We start from the raw sequence: 18333 nt of genomic DNA on the forward strand, positions 1-18333 counted from the left end.
TGAGTGCCATCACATGGTGTGTGCAGGACTACCAGGGGATCAGACCCAGCCAGCATGGGTTTGGGAAAGGCAGGTCCTGACCAGCCTGAGCTCCTTCTATCACTGGGTGACCCACACAGGAGGTGAGGGAGAGGATCTGGGTGTTGTCTACCTGGACTTTAGCAAAGCCTTTGACACCATTTCCCACAGCATTCTCCTGGAGAAGCCAGCTGATCATGGCCTGGATGGGAGCACTGTTCACTGGGGATAAAACTGGCTGGGCAGCTGGGCCCAGAGAGTGGAGGGGAGTGGAGTTACATCCAGCTGGTGGCTGGTCCCAAATGGTGTTCCTGCAGGTCTTTCCCACCCTAAACAATTCTATGATTCCATGTTTTTCCCCCAAACCTTTACCATGTCTCCATCTGATAGAGTGAATGCTTAGTGTATGATAAGGCATAGTCAGGGCAATGAATTATTCAAAGAATTTAATAAGTTTTTGATCTGGGTATTTTTGTTTTCTTGGCTGGAAATTAATAAATGAGTTTTAAGGTGTTCTTGACTCTATCCTATCTGCAGCTGTTGGAAAATAATAAATTGACCTAATTAGGACAGGGTTTTCTACAGGGTGGGTTCTCCCTCTCCTTTCCCTCTCCCCACCACTAACATAAACCCACATTTTCTCTTTAGTTTAATGAATGCAGATCCAATTTTTGACTTAGTGAGCTGTTAGGATGTTTTTTCTCCTTTCCTGGAGAAGTCTTCTACTATAGAAATATCAGAAGTGTTGATAGAGAGTGTTCCTGCTCTTATTACACAACTGCACAAGAAAACTTGGTAATACTTCACTGTTAGTTTCCTTCTTTGACAAATGACTATATTTAGTCAAAGTAATAGATTGATAGGCTAGAGCAGATATTTCAAATGAATTTTTTTCCCAATGTATTGTGGTGCCATTGTTTTAAAATGCTCTGTAAGCACCTAATGTTATTTGGAAGCAAATAACAGTAGCAGTCACAGTAAAAGCTGGAAAACTATTGAAAAGCTGAAATGTCCTTGAAATCCCAATTTGATAGTAAGCATTTTAATAACTCTGCAAGAGGTAAACATAGGTAATTCATTTTATCCTTTGATGACCATCTGGCTGTTTTTAGGTGATCAGTGTGGCCTCATACACACATGTGAGCTGTTAAAAACTAAACATAGCTCAGGTTGTTCTTATGTTAATCTCCTCTGTGTACCAGCACAGGACCCATCATGGACCAGATAGAAAAAGTGCAGCTCTTGGTACTTTATATTCATTGCTTTATCTTCTTCATTACACTGGAGACAAGGATCATTTTCTGCTTTCCAGTGAGGTGGAGGGCAGGCATTATTCTTCCTGAGCAGGGCAGAGGTCATTCATACCTTCCAAGGTTTTCCTCCAAAGAAATTATTGCAATGCAAGTTACTGCATTTCTCAGCCCTTTAAAATAAAAGTGATCAAGTTTCAGCCACTGAGAGGAGCAACTTGTTTTCTTTATTCTCTGCTTTCTGTGAGACTCAGGAGGATTTGATAGAGATATTAAGTGTCAAAAGGAATGCAGAGGGGATTGGCTTTGGTGTCAGTTCATCCCAGCAAATGCAAAAACCACATTGTATAGGAAAATTTCATGTGATAATTTCTTTGGGAGCCTGGAGCCCCACAGCCAGAGACAATGGGACTTGACACCTGGTGACAATTACACTCAGCTCAAATGATGAGTTACTGCTGCTGAACTGAGATGTTTCCAGCCATGTCTGTCACTGTCAGTGACCTGTCTCATGCTTGAAATCAGAGTGTTTTATGTCTTGCCAGATGCAAAGCACACAAAATGTTTAGCTTTTCCCCTCTTCCTCCTCTATAGCCTTAGTAATAAATCAGTTCCTGAATGCAAGTGAAGAATAACAGTACAGAGTTCCAACAGCCCCAGTGGTTTTCATCATGTAGCCATGGCACAGGAGGGCATAGGCAGCTCTGTAATTTTTTCACCTTGGTGTGAACTAAATGTAGTGTTCCCTTTGCTCCCCCAGACAGAAGTGCTGTGCTCACAGGGGCTGCTCCATACCCAGAGTTAATGCACTGGATTTTATCCCTTGCTTACCTGCACAGCAAACAAAATAAATCCCAGGAACAGACACTGTTCATGTGGCATTCCATGCTTTTCAAATGATTACAATCTCCCATTTTTCCTCTGCTTTTAAACATGAAGACTCCCAAAGCACTTCACAAAACTTGCTAGATTTGTTTGGTCTCCACTGAGGGATCTCTTCACCCCTGACTGGCGTGAGCTGACTTGGAGTAAGGAGCAAGTCTGGGCTGGTAGAGAGCAGTGCTGCAAGAGAAGAGTGTTGTCTACCTACCTTGTCTTCCCAAACAGAAACCCAAGAGATAATTTACTTGGAAAGAATATAATCACTCATTTGTATATTTGACTAGAGTAATTCTGTGGTATTTTTTCCCTATGCAATGAGAAATAACATTTTCAGTTAGAGAATTTGGGATTAGAATTCTGTTTCAATTATTCCATTTCTGTGATGGGGCAGGACTCAGTCCTGATTTTTTTGGATTCACCCTAGAATTGTAGTGTAATTTGTTTACTCTTTTCAGTTATATCTAAAGAACCTGAGCTTTCAATATTTTGTGTTCATCCTTTGGTAGATTGTTTTCTATCTGAGTTTTAAGACAGCAGTAAAACACCATTAGAACATCTTGTGAGATTAATACTCATTTATTAAGCATGCCACCTACTGCTTGCAGCACGAAAGCCTTTGGTCAAAGTACACACAGATTGCACAACCAAAAGATTCTTCATGGGGTTCTTTTATTGCTCTTGGTGTTACAAAAATATTTAAATGTCTGGGTCAAACTTGGGTACATTAAACAGCTATATACACCAATGGGATTTTTTTCAGCTTCTTGCTATCAAGATATGATATGTTTTTCTGGAAAGAGATCTAAGTTACTGTAGTGTCATAAAAAGACACTACAGACTTCAGTGTGGCTTATTGAGATGATTAATGTCAGCCACATGTATCTGATGTGGCATGAGGCTGATCGATGTTTCCCATTATCTTTTCTTCTCTGATGCAACATTTTTTTTCAAAGTCTAGATGCATTAAGTGCCTCCAGAGCATAAGTTTGTAATACTCATTTTCATGGTGTTGTATGATGGCTGTCTTTTTGGAAGACTAACCCTTGCTGACAACAGTAGCCCCCAGTAATGGAATAGCCAAATGATCTGCAGATTCTAACCAGGAGATAATCCGGTCAAAAGAGCAAGCTTGCCTCCCATAGTTTTCCTGGCTGCAGCTTTGTGACTGTGAGCTTGGGGAGATGATGTTACACAACAGTGGCACAACAGGCGTCAGACACAATTTCCTTCTTCCTCTTGGTCACAGTGCCTGAGCCATTCATAACCTTTTGCTGACCTGTTCATCCAAAGCTTTTTCACAGACTTTGAAGGTGATATGTAGGTTAAGAGGGCCTACCTTTACCTGCTTCATTTCTCTTGTTCAGGTTTTATTCAAGCAAGTGTTATTCACAGTGTGTCCCAAAAGATTGACTGAGCTGGGGCCATACAAAAACCTCACCCTTAAGTGTGAGCATTTGTATCTGTCTTTTAGTTCTTTGATGCAGCTTGAATTTTATGAAGTTTCAAAGAGATATTATGAGCTGGAAAAAAATTGCCCCCATTTGACAGATGAGTGAACTAAGCACAGAGAGGTTAGTGGCCATGGTGGGAGCTCTGAGTTACAGCAGACACAGAGCGTGGGAACGTGGCTGTCAGCCCTGACTGCTAACCTGCCGCTCTCTCAGGTGCTCTGCTGAGCCTCAACATTTTCTCAAACAGACAGATTTCAAACATTCTATGAACTTTTTGCTCTCTTTTTTCTTTGTAAGGTTATTTGTATGCATCAGGTTCCACTCAGATAAGAGACCAGAAATAATTAGCTGCCATTAGTCTGACAGGTAAAACATGGAGAAAAAGTTTTTAGAGGGTCTCCAACAGTGTCATACGCATCAGGGGTGGGGATTACTGAGGGAAGCCTCTCAAAACTCATATCTATGAGTAGAAGTTGGTGCCTATTGCAGTCATTTTTTTATGATGCGGAAAATTTGGGGGTTTTATTTGTAGTTTATTTGTCTGTGTGAAGTAGCTCAGGGGTAAATGGGTCCCAGCTCTCTTTGCAGCTCACATTACTGACAGCTGCAGTGTTCATTAGGACTGGGGAAATAAAAACTAGTCAAAATTCAGAGAATGAGTTTTATACTCAGACCTTCTGATTCTGCCAAAAACCTCTGTATTTTTCGTGTCTTTTCAATAAGCTTTGCTTTTTCCATTGCCCATGGTCAGGCAGACTAGGAATTAATGTAATCAGGCACAGTCTAACTGGTATTGATGAAGTTTAGCTGATAATTACCAGTCCAGAATCATGCCTTGCATTTCAAGAAATATTATTATAATGATGATTTCCCTCCTATGCTTTCATTCCATTTATTGGAACGCCTTCCTTCTTCATTTATTTCCCACTCTGAATACATTCTACACCTCTTTTTTAGCTTGCACTTTTTTCTCTTGCTGTTCCATTTCTCAGTCCTCTCAGAGGGAATGTGATCTCAGTACCATTGTCTTTAATGTCAGGCTAGGACACCTGCATTTGTGAAGCAGGTTTAAATAGAAAAGCATTTTGAGTCACTCCTGTCTTCTTGCTGTCAGCTTGAGGGAGATTCCCTTTTGTTTGTCCATCTCCCCTTGTCTCACAGACTGCTGAGCTGATGCAAGGCTGCAGACAGCTCCCAGTGTAGAGTTAGGAAAGTGGTGTGCAAAAATCTGCCTCTTCATTTCTAGTGGCAGATTGATATTCTGGAGACTGTGTAAAATCATAGCAATGGAGAACTGTTTTCAGGTGGATTTCTGGAAGGAACAAGTAAATGGCAAAGGAAACCATGTTGTTCAATTTTTTGAATTTTAGATGATTGCCTTCTAATTTCATATAATGACCAAACTTGAAAAAATTTCACCTGCACTTGTTTGATGATCTCTTTTGCCTGATTTACAGCATAAAATATCATCTTTTGTGAAATACACTCAGAAACAGCTCAGGCACTGCTTTGCATAGATGTCCTGCAGTGTGCAGTGCTTCATCCTTTCCTCTGACCCAGGGAATTTTTAGTTCACTTTTTTGCTATTAACAGAAATAATCAAACAAAAATTTTGACAAAACTCAAATAGACCATAAGCTTTTTTATGTGAACACATGTAAGTGACTTGATTTGTCAGATAGAAGTTTGTGTTTATAGTGGAGACAGCAGTGCTGCTGAGAAAGAATAAAAATTCAGGTTTGGGGACAAATATTTGCTTTTCATTTATTAAGGAAAAGGCTGAGCTACAGTAGCAAGACTATTTTGAGAAGCAATGGGAGAACTATAGCCTATAAGCTGTGTATTAATTGGAGTGTTTATATGTAGGTGTATAGAGAGAAATATATATGTGCAGACTAATAGAATCCCTTGCTCAAACAAATTTTATTTAATCAATAGCTTTCTATTGCCTACTTGAATATTTATTTTAAACATGGTATTAAGTCTCTAAAACAATGGAGCATTCCTTTCTACAAGGATTTGTCCATCATGGTACAATACTGAGTCAAAGCAAATGGTAAAATCTTGAGTCAAAGGGAATGAACAGGAAGGTAAACAGTCCTTCACTCTGTGTGTTCTGCTGGGGTGTGACAAAAAGGCAGATAGGAGCCTGCTTTACAAATAGGAGAGGTTATTAGGACACAGAGTCCGGACTTGGCGTCAGGCATTATCGGAATTTTCTGTGCTCATGCCCAGGATAAAATCTCCCCTCAAGTTCTGATTTCAGTTTGGGGCAAGGTTTGAGGACTCAAGACAATGTAGGAATTTTAAATGTGTGGCATGTGCTAATGGATCATTGACATTAACCGGTTCTTGAGAGGCTCAGCAGCCTTACATTCCTTTGCAGGTAAGGTCACTGTCAACATGCTTAGTGCCCTGTTTGTCAGGGTTACAGGTACTTGACACTTTGCAGGCAGCTTCAAAAAAACACCACAAATGGCTGCAATTCCTTCCTGCACTCCTGGTTATTTTGTAAGGTAGAGTCTAAAGTTAGAGAGAGAGAATTGATAAAAGAATGCAAAGAAGCAAAGGTGGACTGGACTGAAGTTATGTTCATGTGTGAGTGGGTTATTCCCTTAAGTAGGAGAAGAAATACACACAAGCCCTTTCTCCTTCCCTCTGAGGGAGGCATCTGCAGCAGTTTAACACTTCTGTGGGTCCTGGCAGCTAGTAAATCTCTCTCAGGTTCTCATAGCTTAGCTAGTACTGGCACCCAGGCTAGACCACAGCTGTGCTATCACAAGATTTGGTTTCAGCGAAGTTTCTTCAGAAGGAACTGTTTTATCATGCCATTGTATAATGAGGATAAATGTCTCCGTGGAAAATTCTCATGAAAAATTCATGCCTAACATGCCCTGAGCTTGTACCCTTGCTAGCTACACATTTTTAAGTCTTGTCAGCTTTCAGTTTCTCTTTTCCTTCTCTTTTTTTAAAGACAAAATACTGCAATGTGCTCTCTGTGTGTGGGCAAGTGCTTAAATATCAATATTCTGGCTTTAAACCTTTTTTTTTTTCAGTAATAATAATAGCAACAACAACAACAAGTAGTAGTAGCAGTAGAAGTAGTAGTGGTGGTGGTAGTAGTAGTAGTGGTGGTGGTGGTTGGCTTCCTTGAGTGAAATAAGGAGATGTAAATTACTTACAGTAATCATCTTACGCTGCAGCTCTAGCTATGGAATTTAGTCACTGAGCTTAAAGCAAAAATAAAATTAAAATTTTTCAGCTTACATTGTCTTCATTATAATTTGCCAAACAGGAAACTGAAATTTCCTAATAAATGTAGATACTTGCATGTTTTGTGCTATGCTGATGTTCTATCAACTGCACAACTCTACTTTGCTCTCAAAACTTTTGAAGGCTGACCAGAACCTGTACCATGTGTTCTCATTCCTTAGAATCAGTATTGAGCAGATAGATTTATTCTGCTCAGTCTAGTTTCTAGGTCTTTCAGGTAAGAGGAATTCTGTGTGCTTTTTCTAAGTTAAAATGCTCATTCCTGTGATTATCCCACCGTCTGCCTTTTCTGCCACATCAGAAATACTTCAGTGGCTGTCTCAGTCTGTAAGAGCCTTCACAGATGGACCTCTTCATCACATGTATTCTTTCCACATAAGAAATTTGGAAAACTAATCACAAATTCCCCTTTGGTCTCACTCATCACATCTACCCTGCAAAAACACTGTCATTGCCACATATTTCTGCTTGCTCCTTTGTTCTGAGTGGATTTGTGAGGCTTGGAGCAGTATTTTGGGAGGGAAACCATGATACAATAGCTAAAATATCTTTACCTTGCTTTTTCTTTTTATCTTACAGAGCAAAATATTAACTCTTACCAATATATCATTTACTTGATTATTGTATTAATTTCATTAAAAAACCTTTCATCTTAGTGTGTTTATGTCTAGGTAGAGTTATTCTTTGGAAGGTTTACCTTTCCTGTCATCAGTTATCCTAGCATTTTATTATCAGATATGAATATATTACATCCTGCAGTAGCTCCCTTTTACCTGTTTATACTGTGTTTTACTTTAAGATCATTAGGATAAATTCTGCCTCTGTGTGTCTGTACAGCAACAGAATATACTGAATTTGATTGATCTTTTTGTATAGAATGGTAACAGAAATGGTAATAACTTCAACCTTATCATGACTTATGTTCACATATGAGAATAATACTGTGATAGTATCCCTGTATAAGGAATCATCTCATCATTCTTACTGACTCCAAACTGCAGAAATTACTGAACATTTCTTACCTTTCTCTGTGTTATAGTGCTTGCTTCAATGGTTTCCTTTTATAACTAGTGAAAAAAAATGAATTTTTTTATTTCTCCCTCTCTGTGTTACATGGTCTCACTTGTTCTCACCTCTTGCAGATCAAGGAACTGTACAAAAAGTTGTTGTCCTGCCCACCAACTTCTCTGCAAGTGGAGAACTCATTTTGGAAGAGATGGAGGTTTTTCAGGTTTGGCTTTCTCTGTCTTTTGTTTTTCCAGTGTGTATGTTCACACAAACACTTTGTTCTAACAGACTTTGGCAAGGGCAACCGTGATTTGGTAAAAGATCAAGTAAATGTGCATGCTGTCAGTTTGGTAACCACAGAAGGATTACAAAATGTTGACTGTTATGAAGGCTAGAGCTGGCTGAAGCCCTTTTCTTCTCCTATATTTCAGTTGCCTATTTTTTATGTTGATATACTGGCTAGAAGGATTTTGATAATCAGGTTTTTAGGAGGTCATGTTACAGTGGCTTCCAGAAGGAGATTTTTATCATTGGCACCACTATAGAGGCTGTTGCTGTGTATGGTTGGAATTTCAGATTTCTGTACTTTGATTATCTGAAGATCTTCCTAGTTCTCAGTTGCAAAACGAAATCAAATTAGTGTTGTTTTTGTTTAACTCCTGTTGTTCAAAGTCACATGCCCCTGGAGCCAAGAAAGCTACAAGTGTAAAATAACATAAGCTGAAAAGAAACACAAAAACTACAGGGAGATAAAGAAAAAGCCTCTGTCAATCACTCTGGTGTTTAACAGTTGTAATAACCTAAGAAAATGTTCCCCCTCATGTTGAAAAATCCCTGTCAAATATTTGGATGGGCTATTCATTAAACAGTAGTCTCAGTGCTAGTGGTATTATGTGTCTATAAACTTAGTTAAGGATTTTGTCATGGCCTTTTACAACTTATTTCATTGACAGAATACAAAAAGGAAAATTTAAGTTCCTTTATTAAGGCAAAATTAATGGTTTCCTTAAGAAAAGGAACACTCATAAAGGCATAGCTAGTTTTCCTAGGCTTTCATTGAAGATCTCCTGCTAAAAAAGATATATGTGAGTGATATTAACTAAAACACACTCTTCACCAAGATAGTGCAGATTCCATTTACTGAAACATAAATTAATACAGCATGAAGATAGCTGGGCTGAGAGCCTAAACTTAGTTTCTGGGCCTGTATGCATAGCCTATTTTATCCTGAACCCTAAAAAACATTATATCATAACTTCTGCTGTTACAATCCATGTGGCATCACGGTGTTTGGATGAGTCTCTCCAGGACAGCAGGGATGAAATCATGAGCCATGTGCTAGTTACTATCAAGGGTAGCAAAGAAGAAATCCTCTTCCAGATTAAACAAGGAAAGGAGAATGTGGCATCAGATCCAGTGTTGCATTTGACCTGCAGACTCCAAACAGTTCATGAAGCAGCTCTAAACTTCTCCAAACCTTTGCCAATTCACACAACTCCCAGCCAGATTTTCTGGTCCTGACCTCCCTGCTGTGTTGTGGTCATCTGCAATTAATCCTAGCCCACTGTTAGGGCTTTCCTTTGTGACTGAGCAAATGCTGAACCGTAAAAATTGCTGAAGGTTTTTATTACCGTCGATTTTATCACTTGTTTGGATGAACATAGTGACTTAAGGCAAGGAAAGTAACAATTCTTTTTCCAGCTCTTTAATATTTGATTTGGACACAGACATTAATAGACTGCTATGGTGACACACAGTAGTATACGGTACTGTCTCTGGGAAAGAAACATTCAAGAACACTCATGTCATTTTAAAAGAATCTAGTCATTGACAATCTGAATTTACATGCTGCATGGTAACCAAACTGTATGCACTGTAGATAATTTGTAAGAAAATGACTTTGTATTCTTATCTGGATCATGTGGTAAATATTAATGAGCTATTTTATGATTTTTCCTTATCATCATCATTAAAGAAAAAACATTTTCTATTACAAAGTTAAAGTAATGGATCTTCTATTTCTGAGATAGCACAGATGCAGGTTAATTATAAGTGTACATAAACCTTTTAGATACATGTAATAATAATGTGGTTGAGTTTCAGCAATATATTTTGTGAGACATTAATTGTTTATCTGTCATTTGTATAGTTGTAAAAATAGCAGTACTTCGTAGGAGTGAGTGCTCTTTTTCTAGGATATAAAAATGTGTCGTTTTCTTAGATATGACTTAGGTTTTAGTGACTTTTAAATGTTAATTTTGGGACAGAGTTCTTGACAATGATTTTTTACTCTGTCTTTCAGAGTAATTCCCCTATAACATCAATGAAGATTTCATCTAAAAAGGTAAGGCAAAGTGGAATGCCTGCTTGGTGCTTATTAATTGAGAAGCAAATTGACTTAGATGCTAAAATATCACTTCTTGTGGAGCACAGTAAATATAGGAAAAATTTCCATATTGAGTACAGAAAACTTGACTGATGTTTGCACAAGCTGTTTATATGCCCTTGCACTAAGATAAAACCATTCCTATTCATTATGTATCATTTCTAATTAACTGAAAGTGTCAGGTTTCTTGTTTTGATTTACAATTAAGGAACCAAAAGGAAAAAAAAAAACTAAGAACCTAAGAGAGGAAATTCACCCTCCCTGTTTTTTTCTCTAAAGTCCCAAATAGAAATTTTTCCTTGGAAGTCTGTCTGATCAGTGTAAAAAGGCAGTGTTGAGGCTGTTTGATCCGTGGTGCAATGGTGCATGTTTGCTTACTAGTAGTAAACAATGGCAATAAGAATGATGAAAACAGCTGAGAGGATTTCTGCTGAAATGCTTAACAAAAGCTAAAAATGTGTATTCTATGATTTTACAAGCAAGATGTTGCTCAATATTTTACAAAGCTACTACTAAGTAAATATTATTTACTAAGTCAATTTCAGTATGCTTTTTTATTTTTACAACAAGAAGATCAAAGGAATTTCAAGGGGTTTTTGTTCAATATTAATTTATATTTTTTAGAATGATTAATTGTTTTTTGAGTAAAACAGTCATTTTGGCCCAGGTTTTAGTAATGATCTACACCCTTTGAACTTCTCTTGCAAAAGCTCTGATTTATTGTGAAAGTACTCTTGGCTTATTTTTCCAGGTATATAAGGCTATCAGAATCTGGCCATAAGCCCCAACATAATCTCTAGGGTTTACATCTTAGAAATGTATGCAATGGAGGATCCAACTAGGAACTCTGCCTAATATTTATTAAAGTGACTGTGTGCAGAGAAAATACTTAGTTCAAAGGCTTGAGCCAATAATCCTCACTGAATAAGAACCAAGTTCTCAAATCTGAGCAATATTAAATCAGCCTGTCTGACCCAGAACAGAACAATGACATTCAATGTCCAAAAAACCATTAACATTCCCCAGTATTTCTAGGTGTTTTCTAGCAGGAAGGTGGAAATAATATAGGCCTGTTCACCTGGGAGATTTCTGTTATCATGACTTTCGATGTATGGCTCTGCCCTTGACTTGGCCTTGACTTAATTCCAAAATTAATTTAAAGGTTTCTTGGGTGTGTTAGCCAGGTCTTGGGTGAAACTCCTCCACATCTGAGCTAAATCCTCCCATTTCCTCCTGCAGCAACAGTTGTATGTGAGCTCAGATGAAGGGGTCACCCAGGTTTCCTTGCATCGCTGCCACATCTACGGGACTGCCTGTGCTGACTGCTGCCTAGCCCGAGATCCATACTGCGCCTGGGATGGCAACTCCTGCTCCAGGTTTTATCCCACTGGAAAAAGGTGAGCAGTGTTAAGCAGCCCAGGGAAGTCTGCAAGGGAAGGTGGCTTTCATTCTGAGGGTTGGGATGTGATGGAGAAGTGGGATGTCATTCCTTTCATAAGCATGTACCCCCACAGCTGTTGTGCTTGGAGTTATTCATCACCTAGGACTGTATGCTGCAGGAGTGCATGGTAAAGAGCTTGGCTTTTCATATTTAAAGTAATGGATGGAAAAAGAAAGAAAGAAAAGGAAAGAATGGTTCTTAATCATAAATATTAATCTTTCTGTCTCACGCACAAAAAACCAGTGAGACATTTGTTCCCCTCATTTAAATTCAATTACTTACTATGGATGTAATTATGACAGCCCTAAATACAGCAAAAGATCTCTCAGGCTGTCTGAGGGATAAACTCATTTGTATTTTTTTGTTCCTCATTTGCTTCTAAGTGAGAAGAATTATTTTCAGGAAAATTTTAGGCAAATGTGATTTCCATGTAATGCCTGTGGATTTGGGCTTTTTGACATGAGGTTTATTAAAGCAGACAGGGAAAGCAATTTCTGTTTAATTTACAGCAGAACTAATAGTCCATCTCATAATCTTATGCAAAACAGAAGTCTCTTTCCTCCTCCCAGGGGAAATATTTAATAGCAGAAGGCTGTAGTGAGCTCTTGACTTAATAAGATTTCATTTAATATACAAACAAAGCTACAGAATACACAATCAAGTGTTACTGCAGAGGAGACAAATCTTTCAGATGTATGCTGTCTGTAGCCACGTGGAAGGAGGTTGTAGCCAGCAGGGGTTGGGCTCTTATTCCAGGTGACAAGCAAAGGGACAAGAGGAAACAGCCTCAAGTTGTGCCAGAAGAGGTTTAGATTGAATATTCTAGAATCATAGAATCATGAAATATGCTGAGATGGAAAGGACCATCAGGACCATTGAGTGCAACTCCTGGCCCTGGACAGGACACTCCAGGAATCACACCATGTGCCTGAGTGAATTACCCAAACACTTCTTCAGGGCTTGGTGCTGTGACCACTTCCCTGGGGAGCCTGTTCCAGTGCCCAGCCACCTTCTGGAGGAAGAACTTTTCTTGATATCCAGCCTAAAGCTGTGACTGTGCTCAGTGACTGCACCTGAGATGCAGGTACAGAAGGCCACATACAGTCACTGGGTTTTATTCCTGCTCCCTCATAGGGGGAGACAGTTGACAGAAAGAGGCAAAGCTAATGTCATCCCCTGGACAATTCTTTTTGTTATTGCAATGTTTTCTTGATTCATTCTTTACCTGAGATTACAAGGTAAAGCCCAAACTGGCCACGTAGCAATTGGTAGAGTACATGGCGTTGTTAACTGCTTTAATTGAGAATATTCAGCCACCAGTCTGCAAACTCATTGTTTTCTTCCATGGAACAAAGGTCAGAATGTGGGGGAGGAAAGAAAAGAAAAATCCCCAAGTCTCAGGCCACCTGACTCCTACAGTAACATAGCTGCCAAAGGTACCAGGAGCAGTCAGGTACACCCAGTCTGTGCAGTTTCCAGTTTGTCATCCCCATTGTATACACCCACCCAGGGTTATTTCCACTGGGGCTTGCTTTCATGGTGATATTTTTGTTTGCAATTTGCTCCTTATGTCAAACCAAAATAAACACCTCTAACTGTATGGAAAAAAGTCTGGTTTTCATATGTGAAGGAAATGACTTGTCTCTTTATCTAACAAGGCAAATTATGAAGGAGAAAACATTGGTAACTAGAGCCAAATCCCATTGTCTAGACAGTAGTTTCTGCTGTATGCATTTGCTTATTTGCTTCTTTTGACACTTCTGTCTCTTGTGAATTGCTGTAGTTCCTCATGCAACATCAATTTACCCCAAAACACCTTATGGTATTACCTTTATTTTCTAACCACCACTTTTTGTTTTTTAAATTAATATCTAAGTGTTAAGTTTTCATTCATAGAACTGCTTAATGCAAGCAGTGTGCCATCATTGACAGTGTGGAGCAGCTCATGGCAGCACAAGAATTCTGACTTTCACTCAGAAATTCTTCATGGCCTCCCTTGATTCATGTAAATAGTTCACAAGGGTTAAGACCCCAAGGCATACAATGAAATGTTTTTGATGGTAAACATAAAAACTATACTTGGAATTTCAGTAATTACTCCTTTGAAACATCACTGTTCAAATATTTCCCTTTCAAACGATGCAGTGAGGGATCGGGTGACAGGGATTATGAGCACTCTGTATTTGTGCACTCCCTGGTATAATGTGGCCATAGATGTGTCATCCTTCCCTCTATAGTACTGGAGCTCCAGGGGCTTTTTATGGTTTCTGATCCTCAAGTCCTTAGTGCATGGTTCAGAATACACCTGGTTAATATCCCATTGCAACAATCAATAAATTTTTTTCTTGAACTTTACAAATGCTGACCTACCTTACACAATATTTATCAATGAAAATAATATATCTTAATAAAAAAAAATTGTGCACCAGCTTTTCATGCACTGAATTCTGCTAGCTATGACTTGCTAGCTGTGGAGGAACGAAATGCCAGTATTCCCAGTAAGCTCCCCAGAAGGTTTGCTACAGAATCATGATTTTACATCTGTCATCCAGATTATATTATAAATTCCCTATTTAGAAGTATCCTGATAGTTGGTGAGTTTTATTATATTTTGGAAATTGTCACATCCCTTCAAGTAGAAGACAGAACAGAATCTTAGCTCTCCACCATTCTGGATGAATACTTCAGTCACTCTGCTACGAAGGTGGCTACAGGCACCAAAAATAAAGTGCTTGCTAAAATCAAGGTGGGAACATGCCCTCTTAATCATAACTTTGTGCTGGTGTGTCAGATAAGAGCAGTATGAATCTTGTGCATCTCATTGTAAGCTGCTTGCCTTTGTGAAGAGTTTCAGCTGGGGGTTCTGGCTTTGAATGCTGGGTGTTGTGAGTGAACAGAGGTCTCTTCCATTTATCACCTCTGATCCTTCCATCCCTGAACCTCCACTGCACAACTGCTTTACCTACAGAAACTGCACCTGTTTTATAAGCTTCAACAGATGCTGCTACACCTGAACAGTATCTTCACACCAACAAGCCTGCTGAGAGTAAAGCTCACTCCCAGTAGGTCATGAACTATCCCTAACATTTGATCTAGTAAAAAAACCAAAACATAGCAAATCCACAAGCAAAAAAAGTGTTTATTTTCAGTGTAGCTATCTTGGAATAATATTTTGTTTTTACAAAATATTGCAGGAGGAGCCGTAGACAAGACGTGAGACATGGAAACCCTCTGACTCAGTGCCGAGGTTTCAACCTGAAAGGTACTGTAATTTAGGGATCCTCATGCTATATAAAGAACACATGGTTTTCCTTTATGTGATTCATTATAACTGACATTATCAGTATGGTTTACTGGTAAAGCATAATTATTTTCCAAGTCTGAGTTTTGTTTTGATCTGGTTTTAGCACCTTTCCTTGCAATTAGATGAAACTTGCACATACATGATAAAATGCTGAGCTGTGAAATACATGGTTCAGCATACTGGAATTGAGAAGCTGGCACTGTTGACTAGAAAAAGGTAAAGTTAATTTGAGGACTTTTCTACCTCTCTTTTCCTTCAGTCTTTATTAATGCCTTTTCATTCACTGGAGCTTTGGACCTCCAATTTTTTCTGAATATTTGATCCCATACTGAGTTTTGGAGCACACCTTTGAGCAAACAGCAGGATCTAGGCTGGCCTGTCTTTTGATTTATGATTATTCCCTTCTCCCTTTACATGGGGAAGAAAAAAAAACCCTATTCCAAATTTCTTTATGGAGTCTCCTATTTCCAGCTGTGCAACTGTTTAGTCAGCCTGGCCAGGGAAGCCAAGGTTTTACTCTCCAAGCCAGCACTTTCTCTAGTTTGATGGACACCAGTCAAATATGCCCAAAGTCATAGGAGTAAACACATATATAAAGGTAATTCAGTCATCTTGAACCCCATGCATGTCTGAGGTAGGCAGTGGCAATGTATGCCATCAGACCAAGGGCACACAGAGAATTATGCTCCTTTCACCTCTATTATGAGCCTGAATTTTGCAGAATGGTCTCATCTCTTCCATCTGGTGACCAAGTAATAGAGCTGATTGTAAATGTTTTCATTGATTTTTTCTAATCAAAGAACAATGCTTTAAGAGTTACATGTGAAAGGTTCTGTTAACAATAATTCTACTGAAATAGCCTCCACTGGTTGTTGATCCAGGAAGAATCTTCTGAATCAAAAAAGACCACAGCAGTTAGCTGGGTGCAGATCTCTCTGCTTAAATGTCAGTAATTTATATGAAGCTGAAGAGCTTGAGCAGGTAATGCCAAGAGATGACCCCAGGTTAGACAATGTACCTGAGCTCTGAGAGATCCATGTTGAAGCAAATTGAGCTGAGTTGCAGGCATGCTTAGTTCCCCTGCAGGCATGTGCTGAGACCTCCCACCCATTGTCTGTCCCAAGGGTGGGTGTCTCCTCCTTCCATGTGGAAAATGTGAGAATGTCAACTGTCTGCATTCTGGCCTGAGGGGGGATAATTGTTTCAACCTTGACAGTCTTGTGAAACAAGTTTCTTGTTTTCCAGCCACTTTTGCAATGTGGATGTATTTATAGGTTTAGGTATTTTGTAAAGGAAGTTTTGGTGGCAGCAGTGGGATATGGGGTAGGTAGATGGCAGTTGTTTCCCCTGAAAAAAAAAAAAAAAGATTAAAAGAAAGTGCACTTTAGACACTTGCAAAGTATAATTACAACCATTTATAGCAAAATGACTATGTTTGGGGAAAAAAATGAAATCTACCTAAAGGACAAGAGAGCAGAGAGCCAAGCAAAGCCAAGGAATCTTCCAAGCTCATAGAGAACTATTATGCTGAATCCAAGTCTTTAAGCATGGTAGACCTCTAAGCACATATAAACTTAACATTTTTGGCACATTGTTATTTTTAAATAAATCATCAAGAACTAAGCAATCTTGACTGTTTTCATTTCACATCGGTTTAATATTGTTATGTTTGTGTTAGCCCTTATAGCCATTACAGAAATGCATTTTAAATGTGAAGTATTTCCACATTATTCTCCTAAAAGATTGAATTGGTTTTGGTGCAGTTTCCTAAATGTGCTGAAGGACTAGAACCAGGCAAAGTCTCTTTCCTTCAGAAGAATGGATTTCAATTTCACATATCAGCAACTGAAAAGAATGGGAGATAAAGCAGAGTCTGAGAAAAGCCAGTTTTAGGACTGTGCAAGAGCAGAATCAGATTTTAGACATGCAGACCTCTAGGTATTTGCAGTTCTCATATTATTTCAATAATTTCCATTGCTTCTTTCTCAAAAAAAAATGTATTTCATATATGAGACAAGCTTTTCAATCTGGAGGTGCTTTGTTTTGAGGACAAATATTATGATTTGTACCAAGCAATAAGCATCCAGAAGTTCCTACTGGTGACTGCCAATTATTCATCTGTGGAGAGTATAAAGGGACACAAGAAGTCCAAGTGATGACATATGCTCAGAACTTGCCCAGGTGTTGATGGAGTGCTATAAATCTGTCTTTCTCTGTTGCTGGCCTGTCCACATATTCATCACATTTCAGGATGAGAGCCAAGTTCCTTCCTTGTGTTGGAAGAGAAGCAGAGGATCAGGAGCCCAGCCTGCCCTCACTCTCCTCCTTGGGATGCTGCATGCAGCTGGAGTAGCTGGAGCCTTCCTTAGGGCATGGTGCTTTATTTTGGTCATACAACCATATTCCCCCAGCTCATAAATGGTCAAGTGTGAAGAAATACATGAAATGCTTCATTCTCTTTTGGAGAAGTAGAGAATGAGATAATTTCACAGAAAAATATCCCAGAGCCCTCTTATCCCATCAGAAAAGTTTATCAGCCTATAGGTGTCCTAATTTCTCAGAACAGACCATGTCACTCTGAAAACATCGGCATTTGAAACTGAATGTGCTTCTTCACATTCCATTGAATTCATTTGAAAAATTTTCCTAAAAATTATTTCATTTTAGCCAATATCAGAATCAGGAATACTTCATTTAATCTGTATTGCAAAGAGTTACATGTTTTCGTAATCAAATCGCCATTCACAGTATCCTGACCTGTTTTTATATGTATTTTTTTTCTTTCTTTCTAGCATACAGAAATGCAGCAGAAATAGTGCAGTATGGAGTAAAAAACAACACCACCTTTCTGGAATGCACACCTAAATCTCCTCAAGCTTCTATTAAATGGCTGCTACAGAAAGACAATGACAGGAGGAAAGAGGTGAGTAATGTGAACAGGAGCTCTGGGAGGATCCTCAGTCAGAATGACATTCCCTCCCCAGATAAAGGGAGGGAACAGTTTGTGTTTTTATCAGGCAGTCTGGCTGCAGTGAAGCTGGAGAATTTGTGTGGAGGCAGGACAGTGACCATCATTTACTCATATGAATAAGAGCAGACTCAGTACAGCTGAGACTTCATCCTCAGCCCCACAGATTTCTGTCAGATCAGAACAGCTGCCAGAAAATTGAAGAATCTTTGCTTCATGTCTTACTGATTGCAAACTGAAGGTTTGCAGCACTCAGAACTTCTTATTGATCTAAGGAAATAGGCATAAAAGCAAGAACTTGTATAAAGTTCAAGAAGTCAGCATGCAGTAGCTCCTCTGTGGTATTGAAGAG

General features: G+C 39.0%; 1 protein-coding gene across 3 annotated transcripts in view; it reads left to right on the forward strand.

Moving 5' to 3' along the window:
• The window catches only part of SEMA3C (semaphorin 3C), a 118482-nt gene that overhangs the window by 95058 nt on the left and 5091 nt on the right, over positions 1–18333 (forward strand). For all 3 annotated transcript variants that reach the window (XM_009086866.4, XM_018910325.3, XM_050970225.1), the window contains 5 exons: positions 8017–8105; positions 10185–10226; positions 11508–11665; positions 14904–14971; positions 17806–17936. In XM_009086866.4, the coding sequence (XP_009085114.1) occupies positions 8017–8105; positions 10185–10226; positions 11508–11665; positions 14904–14971; positions 17806–17936 (488 nt within the window). The remainder of the gene's footprint in view (positions 1–8016; positions 8106–10184; positions 10227–11507; positions 11666–14903; positions 14972–17805; positions 17937–18333) is intronic.

Source organism: Serinus canaria, chromosome 1A (genome assembly GCF_022539315.1).
Source record: "Serinus canaria isolate serCan28SL12 chromosome 1A, serCan2020, whole genome shotgun sequence".
NCBI lineage: Eukaryota > Metazoa > Chordata > Aves > Passeriformes > Fringillidae > Serinus > Serinus canaria.